General features: G+C 54.5%; 1 protein-coding gene across 5 annotated transcripts in view; it reads right to left on the reverse strand.

Annotated features, from left to right (window-relative positions):
• Positions 1-22,366, reverse strand: part of Chst15 (carbohydrate sulfotransferase 15) — a 71,746-nt gene that overhangs the window by 12,873 nt on the left and 36,507 nt on the right. For all 5 annotated transcript variants that reach the window (XM_047554040.1, XM_047554042.1, XM_047554043.1 and 2 more), the window contains exons 2-5: positions 16,453-17,465; positions 15,393-15,732; positions 13,436-13,582; positions 10,077-10,233 (exon numbers count right to left, since the gene is read on the reverse strand). In XM_047554040.1, the coding sequence (XP_047409996.1) occupies positions 10,077-10,233; positions 13,436-13,582; positions 15,393-15,732; positions 16,453-16,998 (1,190 nt within the window). In that variant the 5' untranslated portion in view covers positions 16,999-17,465. The remainder of the gene's footprint in view (positions 1-10,076; positions 10,234-13,435; positions 13,583-15,392; positions 15,733-16,452; positions 17,466-22,366) is intronic.

The raw sequence follows: 22,366 nt of genomic DNA on the forward strand, positions 1-22,366 counted from the left end.
GAAATGCACGGAGCAGCCAGCAGCCAGGACACCGAGACTGCTGGAAGCCACCGGCAGCTGGCAGCCTGGGGGGAGACTGTCCCTCAGAGCCACCAGAGTGAACCAACCCAGCAGCCTTCTTAATTTCAGACTGCCAGTCTCCAGATCTGAAGGGAATGCATTTCTGTTGTTTGAAGCCACCATGGTTAAGGGAATTGATTAAACAGCCCTAGGAAATGAGCAGACTCTAACCCCAAATCTCAGGGTAAACAAAGGAGCTACTGTCGTCAATAGAGTCTCCCACCCAGATCTGGGGACAGTGGCCCCAGGTGTGCAGAGGGCTGCGACCAAGTGGCCAGTCTTCCCACCAAAAATCCAGACGGAGGCAAGTAAAGCAAAGGGGCCCTTTCTTCAGGCTGCACTGCTGGGTCCTCCTGGAGAATTAGGCCAAAGAGTCACCAAAATGCCTTCAACACTCTGATGTCCCCACAACTGCTCTGGGAAAAGGCACCAGCTGGTGACCTAGTGGATGAGTGAGGGTGACGCAGAAGGAGTAAAGGCATCAGAAAACATTGGGAAGGATGGCGATTTTATGCATCAAGACCTCAAAAAGCTGCAGCAGGCACACACACAGCAAGGTAAAACAAAAAGAGACGGACGTCCACATCCACATCCACAGCTCAGTCTTTAAAATAGCTGCACAATGATGAAGTGGGGAAAGAGACCAGCGTGGAAAATCCATAGGGGTGCAGTTGTCACAAGCTCATAATGAATCACCACGGCTGTGCAGGAGCTCTGGGGCAACCTCGGGATGCATTAATAGAGACACAGGCCAGGAGAATGTGGGGGGGTGGAGCAAAGTGACAGGCATGTCAGAGCCCAGAAAGACACTTGCCTTCAGTGCTGGGTGCCAGATGGTGAGGGGGAAGGCATAATACCACTGGGGAAGCAGAGACTCAGCAGGAAGGAGACCCCTTTATCCTCCTGAAGGACTGACCAGTGGGTAGAAGATTCAGGAAGAAAGCCCAGTTTCATAAAAGGGAAATTTTCTCCAGACGGGGCAGTGGTCCTTGGCAGTGGCAGCAGCAGCTGAGGCTGTGGGGAGAGTTCTGGGGTGGCGTGGGGCCCAGGGGACCTGACGTCCAGGCAGCCCTGAGTCTGGGCGTTGCCCAGCCCCCTCCTGCCAAGCCACCCCATTTTCTTGCTCCCAAACCATCCTGAACAGATGGGTGTTCCATTTGGCCAGGACTGTTTCCAACAGCAATTCCAAATATAAGCCCAAACACATCCCGGCCTTCTGCGCTGCGGTTATTTTAGAGACTGTGCAGAGCAGGGGTCCCGGGGCCCAGAAGGGGCAGTGGACTGGGCATGGGTCTGGTAGAGGAGGGGCTCCCTTTAAAAGTAACCACCTCTCTCCCCAAAGGCCCCCTCAAGGCCCCTCCATGTAAAATCCAGGCAGGTGCCCAAAGGCCACAGCTGAACTCACGCGGTGGCATTTAAGGGCCACTGCTGTGAGCCGACCTGAGCCGAGGTCAGCTACTGACCATGAAAGCAAAGCCAGGGGCTGGGCACGTCTCAGTGGGACAGCACTTTCCCGGCGTGCAGGAGGCCCTGGTCCCGTGTCCACACGCTCTAGTGGCCTGAGGTGACGCCCTAGGGCTGGTGCTGGCTCCTCACGTGTTCTCTCAACCTCCCCGAGATCCACGCCCCATCTCCTGCAGGAGACAGAGGTGAGAGGGCGGGTGCTCAACAACCCAGAACAACCCAGGTCTGCCCGACCCCGACCCTGACCCCACAGGATGTGACCTCTGCCCTCACGGTTAGGGAAGAAGACAAATCCTTGGCTGAAGCAATGACTCGGAAGCAAAAATCAATTTTGTCACAGAACAACTTAAAAAGTCACAGGAGACTGATAACCAATCACAAGGGAAAGAGAGCGGCAAACGAGCATTCGGGCTGAACCTGAGGACCTCCGGTGCTGCGGTCAGGAAAAGCAAATGTGTTGGTGGAGTGTTGTGCTGGGCACCTGGAAGAATGACAGCCACAGCAAGTGGGTGTGCTGGGGCCTCACAGCGGCCCCTTCCCAGCCCGCGTTCCTCTGCCGGGCCGCCGGGTGCAGGCGACTGGGCAGCCCAGCAGACTGAGGGCCTCTGACCCCCAAGGACGATGGGCTGCTTCGTCGGCCTTCCCTCTGTGCTGGCCACAGGTGCCAGTTCAAGGTCACGGGATGGTGAGCCCTCCCTCTGCCCTGGGCGTCTCCTCCTGCAGTGCCGCTGGGCACGTCCTGTTGAGCTGGATGGCACACACCACACCGCTCTCCCCGGGGCGAGAACTCACAACCCTGAGGGCATCTGCCAAGCTGGGCACCATTGCTGTTCAGTTCTACCCCAGCCAGGCGGCAGTGGGTCTTCCCAGGTCACCCCAGAGGGCCCGTGACAGAGTCATTAAGGCCCTGCTCAGACAGCACCTGAACGCGCAAGCTGTCCTGCTTCAACTCAGACAAGTGCAGACTCTGGGCGGCCTTGAGCTGGGACTCTGCCTCCAGGTGCTGCTCTGTGCTTCTTGGAGAGCCACGCTTGGAGGAAGAGTCTGCAGCTGGGCTCTCCTCCTGCTGGCCACCCGCTACTCCTCAAGCACCCGCCCTGTGGCTTCTCAGTGACACTCACGGGGACGGAGCTCTGACAGGTGGACATGCTCATGTCCTCCAACCTACTCTCCTCCCGCCCCACGGTCCTGCAGCCACATGAGGGTCAAAATAAATGTGGTCACAGAAACGAAAGCCAGGGCATCCGGCCACATCATTCTCCACTGGCTGACACCACATTTAAACCACTGGTCGATAACTTCCGACCTGTGACTCAGGGCCATCAGTGATGATTACATATTCCTTTTCTACATGGGAAAAAGGCCATTTCGTGTGGCTGGGAAGGGGCCCTTTTGTCCCCCTAAATCACAACCATTAACTGTCCCGTCACAAGGCACAGTGAGATAGAACTGGTCAGTGGATCTCCTGGGAGGAAATGTCCAGGGCCACCTTGGGCAAACCTGCAGGTGACACTGAGGCTCATCCATGTTTGGGCCTAACACACACATAGGCAGGTGCGGAGCTCCCTGGCCGCTGGGGCCATGGGCAGCATCCTCTCCCCACAGGCCAAGGCTCCTGGGCACAGCTGGGCTCCTCCTGCACCTGTTCCATCCAGCACATCCAGTGGAGGTGGGACCTCTCCCCGTGCCAAGCATCCCTGTGTCTCTGAGCAACGCAGCCCTCACACATCACCTGTGAGCCCGTGAGATGTCCCCACAGGTGAGAAAACCAATCTGCACCGAGGATGAGCATCTCCTCTGGACACCACGTCTGGCCTGGGACCTCACAGCCGAGCCACAGTCAGGCACTCCACATACCCCAGGTGGCCCAGAGTCCCCTCCCCAGCTGCCTGTGGGAACACCTCCCAGTCCTGCGTCTTCTCAACAGAGGAACAGTGTGGCTTCCCGTGTGGCGGCCTCACACCTTCCCACACGGACGCGCCCTTTCCAAACAGCTCCTGTGGGAAGACATAGGTGGCCGAGGGCTTTGCAAACACGTCCCCAAAAGAGCAGTGTTGAGCCCTGGGGGATTTCCAGCCTGATGGCCTTTCTCCCACCAGTAACCAGACGGGGCCACTCTCCAGGTGTCACCACGAGAGGCCTTCAGAGAGCAGCCTCCTCACAAGGGCCCCGGCTGTCTCTGTGGCCTGGCTGCTGCCACCCTCCCCCCTACTCTGTGGGCTGAGGCCACCCCCTGGCTCTCGGCAGCTGGACAGTTCAGCCCTATTAAAGTGACCTCAGGCCACTTCTAGGGCCCCTAGAAAGGCATGTCCATGATGCCCAAGCAGGAGGTTCTAAGCAGCAAAACCCAAGCTCCCAGGAACTGACTGGGCAGCAGCTAAAGACAGTGCCACGGCCCTTCCAGACCACCCTGCACCCAGCCCCGGCGGAGGCCCAAGGAGGGAGGACTGGAGGGAGGGAGGCTCCAAGTCCACGGGGCTCCCGTCACCACCTTCTCTCCCCCGGGTCCCTCATGCGGGCTGCTCTCCTCCTCCTTCTGAGAGGTCAGGAGTTAATCTGAAGGCCTGGGGAAGAGCCTGCTGTTGAGTCCTTGGGCAGCTCTGTCACGGAGGGAGGGCAACAGGCACTTGGGAGGCCGGCTCCATCTGTGCTGCGACACATCCGCACACTCACCCGGTGCTTCCAGGCCCAGAGAGACCCTGCTGCTGGCAGGAGGGCTTCCACCCAGGCTGCACAGCAGGGGTCATCTCAAGTCAGAGGTCAGTGGCAACTGAGAGGCTCCATGGGCCTGGCTCCCTTCCACCCGGGCTGGTTCTTGCCGGGGCTGGCATCTTGCTCCCTGCCGTGCAGAGGCAGCAGATGAGGCTGGTCCTGCCCCAGGCAGCACAAAGACCGGGTCTTTACTGCTCATGAAACGTCGCAAAACCAGAGAGCTCACGGTTCAGTTCCCCTCCCAGAACTGCCCTCCACTGAGAAGACCCGGGCCTCCCGGGGGAAGCCTCCCAGGTAGTCCATCCAGTGGCTGCTGGACGGGAGAGACCCCAGATGGCAGGCATCTCTGAAGTGCCATCCTAGCCCCAGAGTGCCACTGGGGTTGCTGTGGCCTCTGCTGGGACTGCATCGGAGCCCCACCTACCCCGCCTGTCCTGTCCCCAACACTGCAAATAGGGACTGTCCCAAAAGCACTCCCAGAAGCCTCCTGCACATGCACGGTGGGCTCAGCGTGTGCATCCTGACAACCGGTGCAGCCCGGGGCGAAAGGCCTGGCCGCATCAGACCTGCGTGGGAGGCACTCCCACCCGGCTGCTCTCTAAGGGTGCCCCACCCAGTCCATGCGCCTCACCTGTGGGCACACTGTGACCACCACCCCTCACCTGCTGGCACAGCTCAAATGAGGCAATGTCCAAAGGGCAAGGCACAGAGCCGGGCCAGAGCCCATGCTCATGACTGCTGGGCCATTTATTCCACAGAGGCCTGTCCTGCCCCCTTGACTGACACAGGATCCATGAAGGCGGTTGGGGCGGGTGGCGCTTCCCAGGTACCTAACGCCTCTGGCACATCAAGGGTGCTCCACAGAGACTTAGTGAGCAATCCCACTGGTTATTATCATCACTACTACTGATGCATAATAGGAGCTAATAATTATATAATCTTTTCCATTCCTCCAGCACTGTTCAAACACATTACTATGTATATTAAGTCATTTAATTCTCACAATCCTAAAGGTACGACTACATCGTCCCCATTTTACTGAGGAGGACATGAAGCTCAGGGAGGTCAAGTGACTTGCCCAGGCCACAAGGCCAGTAAGTAGGAGAGCCGGGTTCCTGTGCAGCCAGTCTGGGCAGCCACGCCTGTCTCACCTCCAGACCCTGGCACCCCTCCCACGCAGGCCCGCACTCAGCCGGGCCCCCCCACCCGCCACCGCTCCGCTACAGACCTGGGGACATCAATGAAACTGGGATTCCTGTCCAAATACCTAGCCCCGTCATTACCGTGTCCCCAAGAATAAGAGCCCGTAAGTGGAGGCACTTCATTAAACGCCTCCTTTCCTTCCTAGAGTATCATCATAAGTAGATTAATCATTGAACCAGTCCAGGGAGCTGTTGAGAAGTCAGTGTATATGAGCAGACCAAGAAAACAGAGATCCAGGTTCCGAAGCTCGAAGGACGGGGTGGAGATGCAGTTCTGCCTCCTAAGTGAGCGGAGTTCTCCTTCCCTGGGGACCCATCACCATGGAATGTGCAAACCAACAGCTCCTGTGGTGGTCCGTGCTGGGCACCAGGCGGAGACTACATGCAGAAGTAAAAGCAGAATGTAGACACCGCTAGACCCTCAGCAGGTGGAGCGGGACCCCGCTCCAGCATCCCTGGAACGGAATAGGGATGCATGGAGTTGGGGGGGGCAGCACTTTCTAGTCACTCCTTCACCGTGCATGGGCTGTGACCCCCGCCCCCCACCCCGTTGAGCAAAGACTATCAACCAGCTCACAAATGAAGAAGCAGGAGGCTACTGTGAGTGCGTTTGAAAAGAGCCATCTTTACCACTTCAGAATTAAATGAAGAAAAATCAGCTTGTAACTGGTGGCTTCTTTTTAATTAAGTGAGCCAATTTAGCATAGGGATGCATTTCTTTAGTTCTAAATTGCAGCAATCGCTTATGGAGAGAAGCTTGGAACAAGAATTCTTGGCCGGCCTCTGCCACATGAACCATCCTACCCGCTTCCTTCCATTGTTCCTCTGTTCTCCTCCAGGGGAAAAAAAAAAAGGCGTACCTTTTATATCCTTCCCCAGAAACTTAAAAAAGTGATTCAGCCTGGCTTCCAATTCCAACATTTTCAAATCCTCTTATCTTAGATCAATTATAGAAATAAAGGCTAAATGTGAATTTAAACTAGAAACTAGACATCATCCCCTCCCCCACCAGGCTGACTTGTAGAAGGAAAAGAACAATCTGGACCGATCCAACTGCATCCAGGAGCCCAAGGAATCTCCTACTTGCAGAAGTACAAGGTCACGGGAAGACTGAAGTGGGCTAACGGCCCAGGAGCCAGTTAGACTAATGGGAACTCGGGTTCTGAGTGTTTGTTTCTTCAAGAGTGACCTAAACACTCGTATTTATCATCCTTTCTGGCTGGGACAGAGAAAGGGCCAGCCACTTTAGAGCCCAGGAGTCATGGGTTCAGAAGGAGAGATCCCTATTGCTGCACGTTTTATAAATGTTTAAGAAGCTAAGAGACAGCTGCTGCTGTCAGTGACTCAAGGGAAAATATGCACATGAGCGGACTGAGCTGCGGCTGGGTGGGCATCAAGCTGGAAGTCGCTCTTCCCTGGCTGCAAAGCCCTGCCCAGCTTCCTGAGCTCAGGTGGGGAATGCCCAGAGCCAATGGGAGCTGAGTGACTGCTAAGGCAGCCTGTCATCTGCACATAAGGGTGACAGGACTGTGACTTGCTTCTGGCCAATGAAATATAGCAACCGTGATGGGATGTCACTCCTGTGATCAGGCTGCAAATGACCCCAACTTCCGACTGGCCAACTCTGATGAAGCCAATAGCCACATTTGGAGAGCCTGGTGGCAAGGACCTGGAAGCAGCCTCCTGGTAACAGCCGGCAAAGAACAGAAGCCCCTCCTCAGTGCCTGAGGAGCCGAGTTCTGCCCAGGGCCCTGTGAGCATGGGAGCCCGGCTTCCCCGGTCAAGCCTCCGGCTGAGACCTCAGCCCAGCTGACATCTCGACTATAGCCTCGGGCGCGGCCCGGGGGTAGAGAAACCAGGAGAGGCCCAGGTCCCGGATGCCCAGAAACTGTGAGACGGTCAGTGGTGAGGCTAGAGCTGCTTCATCTGGAGAGACTTGTTGGGCAGCAGGGAATCCTCACGCGGGGGCCAGGGAGGACCGCTGGGCATCACTGCTGCAGACCACCTGCCCTCCTGGCCCCGCCCTGTCCCAGTGGCCACCCCAGAGTCCATCCCCTCCTCTGCTCCCAGAGGGCAGGCCCAGGACCACCGTTCCATACTCTGCACCCAGCACAGTGACCAGCATGTGGCAGGGGCTCAATAAGTGTCCAGCTAATGAAGTATTTCTGCCAGGTCGAGGACGAGGGAGGTGAGAGAGCTGCACCTTCAGTTCCTACTACAGGGTTTTGTTGATTTTATGGGATGCTTGTTTGCTTTGGTTTGTTTTTTAAGGCAGAAGAAAACCTGGTGACTCTGGGGACAGCGTGGGCCTGAGCCTCCTTCAGAGGCAGACTTGGGGCCAGGGCTGGGGCAGACAGCACGGCTAACCTCCCGGCCCAAGGCTCACCTTGTGCCCGCCATCCCCCGGGCTCCCTGTGGCCCACCTTCCTTCCTGTTCACATGGCATCCCATCCTTTAAAGCCTAGCCTGGCCTCGACTCTGCCAGCTCCACGGCCATCACCACTCAGGAGCTGGCTTCCTGTGCCCTCCAGCTCCTGCTGAGTCTGCAGAACCATGACAAACCCTGCCCAGGAGCTCCTGTCCCTCCAGGCCAGAGCAGGGCTGGCACACGGGCCAGGCCAACCCAACTGCCCAGAGTGCTGCCCACACCTGCCGCTCTCACTCTCGGGCCCCTGAGCTGGGCACAGCCTGACCGTCCTCGGAAGGAACCAGGAGAAGTGGCCGGAAGACACGTGGTGAGCAGAAGGCACAGGCCTGAGGGAACATCCCACCCTGTGGACTGCAGCAGGGGCTGGGGCCACGGGGACCAGAGGAGGAGCCGCTGTGGAAGCAACTCAGGGCCTGTCCCCAGGAGGCCCATGGCCAGGCAGCACCACCACATGTCAACTGTTCTCAGCCGGGGAGACCAGCCACTCCCTGAGGAGGGGAGCCCAGTTCCTGCCTCAGCAATGTGGGAACCAGCAGGTTGAGCCATGGCCAACCCAGATCCAGGGCAGGTCTGCTTCTGAGGTTGGAGAGGTGCCGAGAGTGGCTGCCCCGTGGCATGGCCCAGCAGGCTCCCACCGCCCAGGCCACCAAGGGAGGGACAGCCCCGCTCTCCTCTGACGGTTCACTCTGACGTGTTCTGAGACGCTGCAAGAGGGGTGTAGAGGTCAGAGGGGTGTAGAGGTCAGAGGGGTGTGGAGGTCCGCTAAGCAAGGGTGGACTTTGGAGGAAGTCCTGTGGTGGCCCCCACGTGCCCTGCATAGAAACCAAGTCTGTGAGAGAACACACCAGGAGATGAATGGTAGTCCTCTTGGTGGGAGATACAGCCGTTTTTGGTAACAGTTTTTCTTTATGTTCTCTAATGCATTTTCTAGCACGTCCACAACAAACATGACTCTTGTTAGAATTGGGACCAGGATGTGAGATCTCAGGTGTGTGTTTCTTGGGGCCACTGTGCCAAATCGCCACACGCTGGTGGCACCCAACACAGGGATCTCCTCCATTATTCAGGAAGATGAAGTCTGGAAACCAGGTGTTGGCACAGCTGGCTCCTCCTGGAGGTTCTGAGGGAGAATCAACTCCACGCCTGTCTCCCCACCTGTCTCCCTGCCTCTGGCTTGCCAACCAAATTTGTCATTCCCCAGCTTGAGGCTATATCACTAATGTGGCACACGCCCTGTGTCCTAGAGAGGGACAGCATCCCACCCACGAAGTTCAGTTTGACTTTGTCTTAAGTACATCTGCAAAGACCTTATTTCAAAATAAGGCCATGGTTGTAAATACCAGGGTTCAGAACTTCAGAATATCGTTTGGGGGCTAACTTCAGAATGTCGTTAGCCCAATGTAAAACACGACATGAAGGGCTGAGACCCCATCTTTAAACATCTGTCAGGTTCTCCCCGTTCGGAAAGAATAGGCTTGGACTATGAGGCTGTAAGCAGTAGAAATGGAACCAAAGTGTAGAAGTTCCCAAATTAGACCTGCTCTCAGAACAAGAAAGACAGCTGTCCTGATCTAGACGGGCCACTCAGGGTGGGCAGGCCGTGGCCCCTCTTGTGCCTGATGTGGCAGTACTTAGAGGGAACACTGTACCAGGAGTTAAGGTCCTGGCCTCCGAGAGCCTGCGACCACACGGCATCACCGATGACTTAAGCCGGTCACCGTCCCTTCACTGTGGAGCAGCTCTGCCTCATCGGGGCCAACCCCTGACTGCAGGGCAGAGCTGGCCTGCTCACCACCCTTCTTCCTTTTGGTGTCAAGGACAGCTGGGGAGCTCACATTCGGGGCCATCGGCCGAGCTGGGAGAGAGTTCCAGAGGTAAGACCACAGAGAGGGCCCCAACGTCGCTGATTCCAAGGCTGTGCCCAAGTCTGACAGCACCAGGAACTGCCCCATGTCCCCAGGTCAATGGCAGGGGCCAAGGCCTGCAGGCCAGGGTCAGAACTGCTAAGAAAACAGTCTAGGGTTTGTTTAAAGGCGGGAGGATCACCCTGGGAATAACATTTACATAAGAAATAGCAGTACCATCGCAAATCAAGCTTGTTTATTTTTTTTTTTTTAAAGCAGCAAAGTCTTGTTTGCCTGAGAGGGAAACTCTGCTTTCCCAAGGGCCTTTCACTTCACCCCAATGCAAAACATGGAAAGGCGGCTCACCTCTCCACGGGGTCCCTGAGCATGACAATCAGCTTGGCGTCTGGCTGGAAGGCGTGAATGAAGTCCTGGGTCAGGAACGGCGGCTCCCCGTCTGTGCTGTTGTCGTAGAAGAAGGTCCAGGCATTGTTATCCCACATGGTGGAGGCGCTGGCCTCCCCTGGAAACAGAGCCCGCAACTGAGCAGCTGCTGGCTGGGGTACCGCGCCCCCTGCCAGTGAGCCAGGCTCGCCGCTCCCCTGCCTCCCTCCTCAATAGCCATGACAGATGAGCTGGTCAGCCACGGCCAGCAGATGGGCTCCGAGCAGAGGAGGACTGGCACCCACGCCCACCACATGGCTCCCACCCCCACCCCAAGGAACCCTGTCTGGAAAGTCCGGCCCTCCTCAGAACACTGAGGGTCCTCTGTCGCCAGCCCATCTTCCAGGGTGAACGAAATGCAACCATCACGAGCACCAGACCCTTCATTTCACAGTGTTTAACCGCTGGCAGGGCACAGCTCTGCGGCATTTGGAGGGCCCCTGGAGAAGGTTCTCGATGGTTCCCTTTAAGACGCGTCAGGGAGCAAGGAATAGTTTGGGGACACCAACCCTCTATAGGGGGTTGGACAGAGTTCGCATCTGTCCTTCCTGAATCCACAGTGGTTGGTCACAGGCACACTCCAGGACCTAGTGAGAGGAAGACCCTGCAGGACCTCGGGGGCCTCAGCCTGGAATCTGTCTCCCGCAGGACCATCTGTCCACTGCTGGCCCCTCCCCTGCTCCGCACACAGCTGGCACTCACTCAGGGCTGGCTGGGGACAGGTCCCAGTCCATTTATCACCATCTACGTGACCAAAGGATGACATAGCTCAATACACCCTGAGGACAGAGGTAAGGCCAAAGCAGGCATCTCAGCAAGACTCCTTCTGACACTGAAAAATCCTGTTTTCAGGTTGGTTTGTCCGTTTGTTTGTGAGGACTCTCTTCGGAGATTAAGAGAGGCGACTCAGTCAACGCGCTCTGCGCTCGCTGTCCTGACAGTGCAGAGGCTCACGTGACCTACCCTGCGAAACTCTAGTCCAGGCACACGGCCGCCTCGGTCAGTGATGAGCGCAGGAAGTCGGCAGCCCGCTTCCTCTGCTGGACTAGCGGTCACGCCGGGCGACATTCCTGTTCTGACCTTCCCCCTCTCTTACTGTTTTTTTAAGGCATAATCCCCTAGGGTACCGAAAAGACAAGGCAGTCAGGAGCCTTCGAACCCCTGCTCACACTGAACGCGGGAGGTTAAAGACAGGCGAGGCGTCTTCACCTAGACTGGGACCAGTCACGTCAGCCCTCCAGAGGAACTGGTTCCAGAACCACAGAGGCAGTGTCCATCTGTCTGTCTGCCCAGCTGTCCATCATCATCCCTCATCCACCCGGAAACCATCGCTTGGTGTCTAGCATGTACCCTGCATGGTGCCTGGCACTGGGGACGGATGAGGGCCATGAGACAGACATGGACCTGCCCCTCTTGGCCCTTAGGGTTGAGGGGAGACGGTGCAGGAGCTGTCAGCCACTTGAGGGTGCTAAGAAGGGTCAGTGCCACACAAGCAGTCAGGAGCCTGTCAACACGCCAAAGCCCCAGCCCCCTGGAACCCAGTCGGCCGCCTGGGTCCTAAGCCCTGTGAGCCTCTCACTGCAGAGGAAGGTCCCCCTCTGACCCGTAGGCCAAGGTGATGAGGCCCATCCATCTCTGCTAAGGACCTAACAGGGAAGAAGGGTTGAAGCAGAACCGAATCCCTTATCAGGCTGCCAAAGTCCAGAACTGGTGGGGTCAAACAAGCCCAGTTTACAGATGTGTCTACTGAGTCCAGGGCAGAGGCCTGACTCCTTACGTGGCACAGATCCCGCAGTGACAAGCAGGACCAGATGTCCACTCTTCCTCTGCCTGTCCACCTGCTTATCACACCACAAAGCTACCACAAAACGCCCCCAACTCTGCTCGAAGTAACTATCAGTGTGGTATTTTTATTTCCTGTTTTTTTGTTTTTTTTCTCCTAATCTAACAGTAAATAAAGTTAGGAAACCAAACAAAGGCTTTCCTTTTTCATTCATTATCTAAGTCTCTGTTCCCTGGTCCTAGTGTGAATGTGTGTAGCTCTTTAACAGAACCTGAGATTTCTCCCAAAAGCATGTCATGTGCAACATGGCAGAATATTAACTAGACTTACTATTTGGGGTGTTTGACCCTGATTCTGCAATAAATAAATAACAGCCAATTCATACTGCAGGTGTTTTCAGGGGTGGGGGGTGGTACAATCTCACTGGCTCCCAGTGACTTATTTCTGAGTTTAAAAAGAATCGATCCTTCAGGTTTGGGGCACACACACCTGCTCCTTGGACAGGAGCATACAGGGAAGAGTCCTCATTGAGTGGCTGATTAGAATGCATCCTGGTCACTCAGAGGCTCATTTGATCTGAAAAATCAAAATAAGACAAAAAATAGACCATGCCTCAGGTAACCAGTGTAAACAATATGTAGGACTAAATGTTCATCTCTCAAAACACACCAGTAGACCAGCACCTCGTCCTAAGCTGAATCCAATAAAATATGTTGGACAAATAAGTTCAGGGGCAGAATGCATACCTGATGACCAGAGTCAAGGACTTGTACTGGGTACTGGAAAATTGCTAAGAAAGAGTTCAGGTGCTCTTACAGAAAACACACACAGGTAACCAACTGCTCAAGAAGACAAATGTGCTAATTTGCTGGCTATAGTGATCACCTCAAAATACCCTGTGTATGCCTAAATATATGCAATAAAATAATTATTAAAAGCATAAATATATTGGTTTTTAATAAGACATTCTAGCATTTTTAAAAAACAAACAACCAACCTCATTTTGAATGCAAAGGCATTGGGTGGACTAGTTGGGGGGCCTTTTAATCAGCAATTAGTCCTGGATGCTGTGCAGAGCTCTGTCCATGTCAGGGAAGGCTGCCCCCACCTCACGCAGCCCCAGTGACCCGGTCACAAAAGCTCGAGTATTAACGACTAATTGGTCACATTTATGATCCCCCAAACTTAGAGCAGTGGATCATACAAGAATCCACGTCACATACACCTACTTAATTTATGGGGCAACTTAAACAAAGCCACTGCAGCCCTCCTTGAGTCTGCATGGAGCTGCGGAGTTGACTAAGCTTCTCTATTTGCAGTGATATTATGAGTGAGGGACAGTTTACACAGGCTGTGCGAGTGACAGCCGGGTGGGAAGTGGAGGCTCAATGGTCACCTGCAGCCATTGGCAAGGGCTCTGCAGGCGAGGCAGAGAGAGCCAGGACCCCAGAGAGCCCCTCCCCTCCACCCAGCCCCCAGGGCCACGCGGATGCCATACCGATAATGATTTTGTTCATCTCGCTTGGCTCCTTCGCTGAACCAGCCTGCAGTCCCTGGTGGATCTGGTGTGCGGCCAAGTCAAAGAGGTCCAGGTAATCTTCCACAGGGTAGCGGTCCCGCAGCCCATCTCGAAGGCGGACAATTCCTACAGGAGCCGAGAAGCCGGTTACTGAGGACAAACGGCCACTGCTAGGCAGGGGGAAGGTCCCAGGGACCCAACTACAGCAGCAGAAGGCTCAGCCCAGGTACCCTTCTGAGGAGGATCTGGGGGAGCAGAGCCTCAGCCAACCGGCTGCCCCGTTCCAATGCACATGTCCCTCACGGGGTGGAAGGCACCGAAGGCTGTGCACCTACCTACTGAAGAGCTAAAAGTGTCTATGAGGTGCGCCAGACTTCGGGACTGGCCGATGTGTATACCGGTTGAGACCCTAAAGGGTTCAGGCCGCAGTGACACCCAGGACACACACAGGGCAGCCAGTCAGGAGGGCGACACCCTATCCTCATCCTCTTGGTCACCTACATGTTCCAGCAGTGTGCCATCTGTCCAAACAGCAAGAGCAACTGATCTTCCCCTGGGTGGACACGGGTTCTGGGATCAGCCAACTTGCCCCTTGCTTTGAAAATGGGAAATCTCACTTACGAACATTTAAAAACACACGGCCAGGAACCACGGCTGCCAAGGTCACTGGACGTGGAAAGAGAATGGGCAAAACAACAAGAGCTTCGAGGTGGCTGAACGTCCCAGCTTCCAAGGCACATGCCTGTCCGCTCCTCCGCCAGTGGCAAGCTGGTGTGCATTAAGGGAAACAGGGAGTCCAGAGGGAGCCCACCCGACAGAGGGCGTGTGCAGACGAGGAACCCTGGCTACCATGCGGCTGGACCACAAGAAACACACCTTCCCTCACTCCAGGCTGAACATCAAAAAGAAGAAACCAAACATTTGTCAGGAAGCACATTAAATGTTGGTCTAAGGAAAACTTTTGAGATTCTCTTCTAGGCCACCTGGGTCCTTAATGCAGAACACACCCTGGTGGCCCGCCCAGACTTTGGCAGACAACAGGCCATGTATCACCCTGAGCTCCAGTGACCGAATGTCTCCTGGCAGGAGGGAAAGGTCATGGAGAGGAAACAGTGACCGGAGGGCCACAGGGTGCCTGGGGCTGGGGTGGAGCAGAAACTGGCTGTGGGAAAGGACAGGCATCCATGATCAACCCTGAGGCAAAGGGAAGCAGAAGGCAGGCTCTCCAGTTATCTCAGTTGCACTTGATCCTTGGTGTGGCAGACAGGGCAGGCCAGAGAAGCCGAGCCCCGAGCAGCTGAGCTCCTCAGGTGTGGGGGCTCCTGGCAGCAGCACGAGGGGTACTGGCTACCACTGCCCAGAGGGTTGCTTCTCCCTGGCCCAAGCCCAGGCACATACAGCCCGCTGCCAGGGTTACATGCCAAGACTCTTCAGGTTGAGAAGAGCTACCCATTCTGCACCTGTTCCCTTGCCCCACCCTCAGCTGGCAGGTGGCAGGGAACAGGTTCCAGCCCTTGGTGTGGCGATGTTGAGTGACAAGGCCTTTCAGAGGTGAGTAGGTCAGGGAGGCACTGCCTGGAAGGGATTAGCACTGGTCTCTCATGAGAGAACGTTCTTTAGGAAGCAGGCCACCCCATTGCTTGGCCTCTGCTGCACATGGCCAGTTTCCTCCTATTTCTAGGCTATGTTATCATGCAGCCGAGGGCTCTCACCAGCAGACCAGCACCATGCTGTGTGGACCCTTCAGCCCCTAGAACTGTGGGCCAAATAAATCTCTTTCCTGTAAGCTACCCAGCCTCTGGTATTTTGTTACAGTAACACAAAACCGACTGAGGCAACTGTCTAATAAATGGACGGCCTCCTCAAGGGCCCTTCCCCTGCCCACTACAGGGAAGGAATGAACCAGAGGATGACTGGAATGAGCCACCAAACGCACCGAAGCGCTTCCGGGTCCACCAGTGTGGCTCCTTGATGGCCGAGAACTTCACCTCCGGGTGCAGCCGCAGGCGGTCATAGAGGTCGGTGGTCCCACACTTGGGCTGCCCAATGATGTAGAAGTGTGGCAGACAGCGCAGGCGGAAGTGCTTCCCGTGCGCATGCGACAAGTGGCCCCAAAAGGCCTTGCGCAGCGCGTCGAAGGTGGAGCGGAAACGCTTGGAGTAGAGCACGTAGGAGTTGGTCAGGTAGGGGTCGGTAGTGTTCCTGCCCGAGAACTCCTCGTACCAGCAGGGGCTCTTGCTGTTTGGCAGGAACTTGGTGGGGATGACTGAGAACATCTGCAGCGAGAGGGAGAATCGGGAGAGCGGTCAGGAGGAAGAGTTAGCAGAAACATTGCCACCACCCTGCCATCACGCCCCAATCCCGATGAGTGCGCCAGTCGGAACTGTGTTTGACAGTGATTAACAGCTAAACTTGGTGGACAGCCAATGGCTGTGTTTTCTTTTTCCCAAAATAAAATCCCCAAAAATTGGAGAGACAAGAAGATAAAATGAAGATAAAGGCTTAATTAAAAACAATCCTATCATGATTTATCTTTCCCTCACACACACACACACACACACACACACACGTCAATCTACATGAAGTAGTTGGGATCTTGTTTTGCTAGCTGTGTATTTAAATTGCCATCAAAATATCGATTAGCATAGAATTCTTAAAAGTCAAACGGAACCTAACTTTGAAATTCCAAATGATGGCCATCTACAAAGGCCACTGTGGCCACCGGAGCTCCCTTTCAAGCAAGAAGTCCTATAATGCAATCACGAGAGGGGCAGTCCTTGGATACTCCCAGCTGAGCTGGTCAGGACTCAGATTCCGCTCCTGGTGTCCTTCGCACGAGCAGACAGTGGGCTCGGATCCGTCAGCCTGTCAAGGGATCCTCACTACACCCGAGAAATGTTTCGGGCATTTTCCTTCTATGTTCTCAAAGATGGGGCTAGAAAAGGAAGCGACCTTTTCTAACCCCCGTCCATGGGGGTCTACGTGAGGCTACTCACATGCAACTCCTGCCTCTTGAGGTCTTGCAAGTCTGGGAGCTGTCTGGTGGTGAACTCGATCCTGGCCGTGATGCTGTTGATGACGAGTTTAATGCTCGGATAGTCCTTCGCGTAGGAGACGTTGTTTACAGGGGGCTGGTGAGGATGCTCTTTCATGTCGTTTGGGTTTTCACCATCCAGCAAGCTGGGGTTGCTGGGGAAGCCTCCGTAATGGAAAGGAGACGAGATCAGAAGCTCCTGGTGGGCCCCCGAAAGGATGTACGAAGCCATCACCAAGGTCATTATGATCAGTCCGAACACCAGGCTACATCGCTTCCCCTTCTTAAAGCGCAGAAACCCGCCCCAGGTCTCGTTCCCTTCAGTCCTCACTTCGAGAACAGCGAGCAAGTTCATCTGCTTACTGTCCACACGAAGCAGGATTTTGTTTTCTCCTTTGCACGCGGGACACGCCTGGTGACCCTGGTGGGGGCCTCCTCGGCAGCTGGCCTGCTGTTGGTGTGCGTTGTCGGGTAACAGCTGGATGCAGCAATTGATGCAGTGCCTCATGGTAGAGCCCTCGGACTCTGGCTTAGCGAGCCATGGGGAGCCCCCGGAGTGCCAGGAAACCTCGGGGGCGTCTGTGGTTACAGCAGAGGCAGACAGGAAAACAGCAGGAGCCCACGCCCCGGGAAATGAGGAAGCGCATGCTCTGGCTCGGCTCTGAGACACAACCAAGGGACGTGAGCTCCAGTCGTCACGCTCCACCGAAGCCACCGCACCAGGGAGGCCGTGGTGAGCACGGGAGCGCTTCTGCCTGTCCCTCAGGTTTTCCCCATCACACCACGAGCAGGAGCAGTGTCGCTGGGGAGCATGGGGACACGCCACAAATCAGGAGCGCTCATGGTCTCGTCCTGGAGCGACGGGCTGGCTCGCCATCCGCGGAGTTGCCCGTGAGAGTTTCCACTGTTACATCCTGCGTTCCTTTGGAATGTTTCCTCTTCGTGGAGAGAAAGCTCTTAAAAAGGTCCGATTACCTAAAGAAAGAGAGCAGGTCTTACTACGTTACTTGGCAAGAGCAAGAGCCCAGGGACGCCTTCCAGACAGAAATAGTTCACTTCTCTTTCCCACTTCTCGACTCCAGCCCAGCCTGCCTGGTCACAAGCAAGTTGCAGAAAATCACACGGGATAAAGGGAGAGCCCCTGCACTTGGCTTTGGGATTCGACCTCTGCCATCAAATGTGGCCTAACCACCAGCAGCAGCAGCGGCACAGCGGACGCCTGGCTCTGTGCAGTCCCTCACCCCCTCCGCGTCTCTGCCTTCCTGCGTCTAAGTTACGGCGTCTCCGCCCCAGGGTTCTACAATCGTTCTGAGACTCTACACAGCCAATGACTATGAACTTGAGGGACAAATTGAAATATCAGTGCCTTCAAGTCAGTGCACAGATCTGAAGAATAAGAAGGAGAACGGTTAGGATAGGGACACAGAGAACACAGGCTTTTCCTCCCAATAGCATCCGTCGTCTTTTGCTGGAGCTATGGGTTTAGGAAGCAAAAGTTAATGAAAATTTAAAACACTGAAATGATTCTCTCCTTCAGCAGAGTGTATCATATAAAAAACCATTTGGCTTTAAGTTATTAAGCAATTAAGTCCAACATACAGTGTTCCCCTGAGCAGCGTAACACTTCAGGTCTTGAAATAATTTTCCACTTCCGTCATCCTGGGGAAGACATGATTCTTAAAAATCCATTAACACAGTCCCATGGTTATGAAATGTATTGTTGCCCAAATGACACTTCTTTGAAGATGTCTTAAAAGGAGAACTGAATGAGCAAAACAAGGAGACCTGCTTGGTTTCTCACCATGGTAGATCCCTGTCCTGGCTGTGTGACCTTAGACAAGCGGTCCAACTTCTCTGAGTCTTGGTACCTAACTCTCTTGTAAGTTTATAACAAGTACTGAATTAGTTAATATACATAAAGAGTTTGCTAAAGCCCAACATATATTTAGCATCCCATAAAAGGTACGTAACATTGATAACAACATTATCAACAATGATGATAACTATTATGATTTTAAATTGCAATGAACACCATGGACATTTGAAATGTAGTCCCGGATGGAAGATCCTCTGCCACATTATTTTTCCTTAGTGATGGACAATCTCTCAAAGGCAGAGACTCACCTCCACCTCTACTCACACACCCCTCGAACACTCCTGTCCACAGAGAGGCGGCATTAATCCACCCTTCATTAGAGTCTCCTTGTACTTGTCCTGGCTAGAGGACTGAGCCATCAGAACTTCAATGGAAATCTTCACTTCCATTGGATCAAAAAGCCCATGTTTTCTTGAAATCTGTTGGCCAAGAAATAGCCAAGCAGTTTTTCCCAAAACATCTTCCACCCACAAAATGTTCTGCATGCTATCAGTAAGTATTTGTGCTTCACTTAAATAGAGAAAAGGTGGGATGGACACAGTGACATGGAATTCTTTATGGTGGGTCTTTTCAGGGCTTTTACTATGTTAATAATGCCTTTGCATCACAAGGAAGGAATATAAGACATAAAATTTGCAAAACATAATTAACCAGGAAATTTTCATCAGGTCTCAAGGAACGGGTGTGAGATCGCTGGTCAGCGAGCGATGAGTGAGGGTCAGCAGGGGTGTGGGTGGGTGACGTGGCAGGGAGGGAACAAGGGAGGAGTTGCCCCCGGAGTCCAGGTCAGACATCTCGGGGTCCCGGCTCTTGCATCCCTTGGGGCAGCTGGAGAGGCATGTGGGGACCTCAAGCCCAGACCTCTGCTCCCAGCTTGCTTAATCACCCCTGACCCATCACTTGGTACAAACAATTCCTCCAAAGCAAAGAAACAGAAGGGCAAGAGCCCCTGCTCGGAAAGTCCATCCCAGAGCCAAGAGAACATCGTCCCACATGCCGAAGACGGGGCCGCGCCGGGTCAAAACGGAGACTCCAGCCGGGAGCCGGGCGGGAGGGAGTTGGCACGCTCCCTCTCTCTCTGCAGAAGGCCTCGTCAGGTTCTTTTGTAAACAAACAAACAAACACGAGCCGTGAAGCCACAAGACAGGAATGCACATAATCTGAACCCAACACAATGGGCAAAACATTCTCACCAAGAGCAAAAGTATCTCATTCCGTGCAACGTAAATAACCCTCGGAAGTCAGGGAGTGACAGGCAGGCAGACTGAGGGAGCAGGCCTGCTGTCTACTGGCAGCTGCATCTGCAGCCACCCCAGCTGCACGAGGCTGGCTTCTGAACATAGAGAACTGGGCGACAGCTGGAGATGCCGTAGGAGCCCTGGGAGAACACTCGGGTACGATGTCCCCTCTGCGCCTGTCATCCGTTCACTCGCCCACCCACTCACTGGTGGAAAAGCTCCTTCTGAAGGCTGGCCCGTGCTGGGCATGCTCAGGGGTGGGGCCTGAGGCCAGCACAAGGTGGGGATGTGTATATATAAAGATACACACCGGGTCTCCACCTCTGCTCCTGGCCACAGCTTCTAAATCCCTGGAGTGCCGAGTGTCCAGGAAGCAGGAGCATGGTTTGTTATATAAGCCTCTGCCAAGGGCACTTGAGCTAATTATGCTAATATGGCGAACATCTAGGTGGCTTCAGGAAGGGGAACTGGTCACCGGAAAGACTAGCCTCTGTTAGAAGCTTGGAACTTTCAGCCCAGGTCCCCAGGCTCCCGGCAGGAGAAGGCAGTTGCTGGGATTGAGTTCGTAACGGTGTCTAGGGAAGTGACAGTCAATGAAGCCGATGTAACAGGACCTCCACAAGTGCCCATAAAGGACGGGGGCCTGAGAGCCGCAGGGTTGCTGGATGTGTGGAGGAGGGGGCCTGCAGAGGGACAGCACGGACACACCTCCTGTGTCCCCCACAGAAGTGCTCCTGCTCCGGCCCTGGGCATCTGTCCCACCGTCTGCTCCTAAGCTGCCACCTCTGTGATAAACTGTGGACCGTGGGAGGAGCCCTTCCGTGAGGACCCTCATTGCTCAGGCTGCTGTGGGAATCCCCCACCTTCCTGGCCATTTGGACACACGCATGTGCCCTGGGGACCCAGTACTCCCTACTGCTGCCTTAAGTGGGCACACTTGAACTTCAGCAAGTAGTGACCCTTCAGCTGGGGTCAGGAGTTGGATAATCTGTTGGTGTTGGAAGCACCCCTGGGGGTTCTCTTTGAGAAAAAAAAAATAAGAATATCTTAGATTTACAAGTTTTACCAAAACTTATAGCCACTGTGCAGCATGTAAAATACACCTCGAGGAAGGTGGGTGAAGAATCTCCTAGCAAGGCCCGTACGTGGCCGGTGCCCTGTGAGCAAGCGGGAGGCCTGAGCTTCGGGGCTTCCAGACAAGCCCTCCCCTGAAAGAGCTGGTGCGGAGGTAGCAGTGGCGCGGGGTGGGGGTGCTCTCCCCACCTGAGCTTCTGTCCCACCTGGGACAGACATAAGAAGGTGCACGCAAGGTAACCTCGGGCACCACACAGGCTGTGAGGAGGACAGACAGGCCAGGTTCTCCCTGCACCATGCCTGGGCTGGACGACCATGTGCTGTCCCCTGCACTGCAGGACATTGAGCAGCATCCCTCGCCTCCACTTACCAGATGCCAGAAGCACCCCTCCCCTGAGATGTGACAAGCAAAAACATCTTCAGATGTGGTCACACGTCCTCTGGGGGCCATAGTCACTCCTGGGTGAGAACTGCTGCCTGAGAGGAAGGAGTCCCACGCCCAGGGTAACCAGAGAAGAACTGACCTCAGAGGGGACGTTGGAGCCGGACCTGAGGAGGCGAGGAAGCCAGGGAGCCAAGTCCCTGGGAGGGCAGACCCTCGGGGGAATGGGCTGGTGGGGCGCAGGGACCAGGCGGGTGAGGAGGCAGGGCCAGACGCTGTGCTGCCCTGAGAACCAGAGCGTGGGAAGGAGGCAGGTCGCATCTTCCTGCAAAAGGGTCTTTACGATGCGTGTAGCTATAAAATAACTCAGGGAGGAAAAACCAAATCATCAAATTAACATGACTGTACCGGAAGGAAAACGGATTGCTATCACGTTCCTTAACTGGCCTTTTCCACATGCCACGGATTGTCCCACGAACACTCGTTCAGAAACCTACCACTCCAGGGGTTCTTCCTTCAAAACGTGTACCCCTGCACACCACCTGTCTGGAATGGCCAGGTCGGTGCCAGCGGACCCGTAGTAGCCAGGACGCTTGGCATTCCACGCACGCAGCAGCCCCTGTTCTCAGGTGTGCATTTCAGCTAGAGGGGTGCCCGACCCGGCTCCATTCTGTGCCCTGTGGATGCAGACCACAACGGCAGGACCCCGGCGCCACCGTGAGATCAGATAGCTGCTCCCCAAATAGAAAGCGTTCAATTACCACACCTCTGTCTGGGTGCCCCTGCTAACCCGTGCACCCCAGGCATCATTAGCAGGCCATTTATAACAAAACTGTAATTGAGAGACCCAGAAATACCACTCCAGATGAAGTAATTGAATGCCCCCTCAGTGTAAGATCGATAAAGGGCATCCAATTTCACCCCGGGAAAAACTTATTAAATTGTTGTAGCTATAAGCTGATAAAGCAGAAGAAAGGTATATGAAACTTCAAAGGAAAACTGGATGGATTTAAATAAATAGCTTCATTTAGGTAGAACATTTAAATCCGCCCTCTGGGAAAGAGGGAAAAAATAGCTAATTATATTATTCTACTTTTATATTTTAAGGGGGAAAATCCGATGGATCTTAATTAACCTCTACTAAAACACAAAGCCTCCTTCAAATTGGGACGTCTGGATGCTGGCGTCTCTCTTTAGGCTACGTATATGGACACACATTTTCTTTCAAGGAATATTAATCAAAAAGATGGAGCAAGGAATATTTTTTCACATTTAACTCAAAGATAACAAAAGGTTGTTGCTGAGA

The sequence above is a fragment of the Sciurus carolinensis genome, chromosome 5 (genome assembly GCF_902686445.1).
Source record: "Sciurus carolinensis chromosome 5, mSciCar1.2, whole genome shotgun sequence".
Taxonomy (NCBI): domain Eukaryota; kingdom Metazoa; phylum Chordata; class Mammalia; order Rodentia; family Sciuridae; genus Sciurus; species Sciurus carolinensis.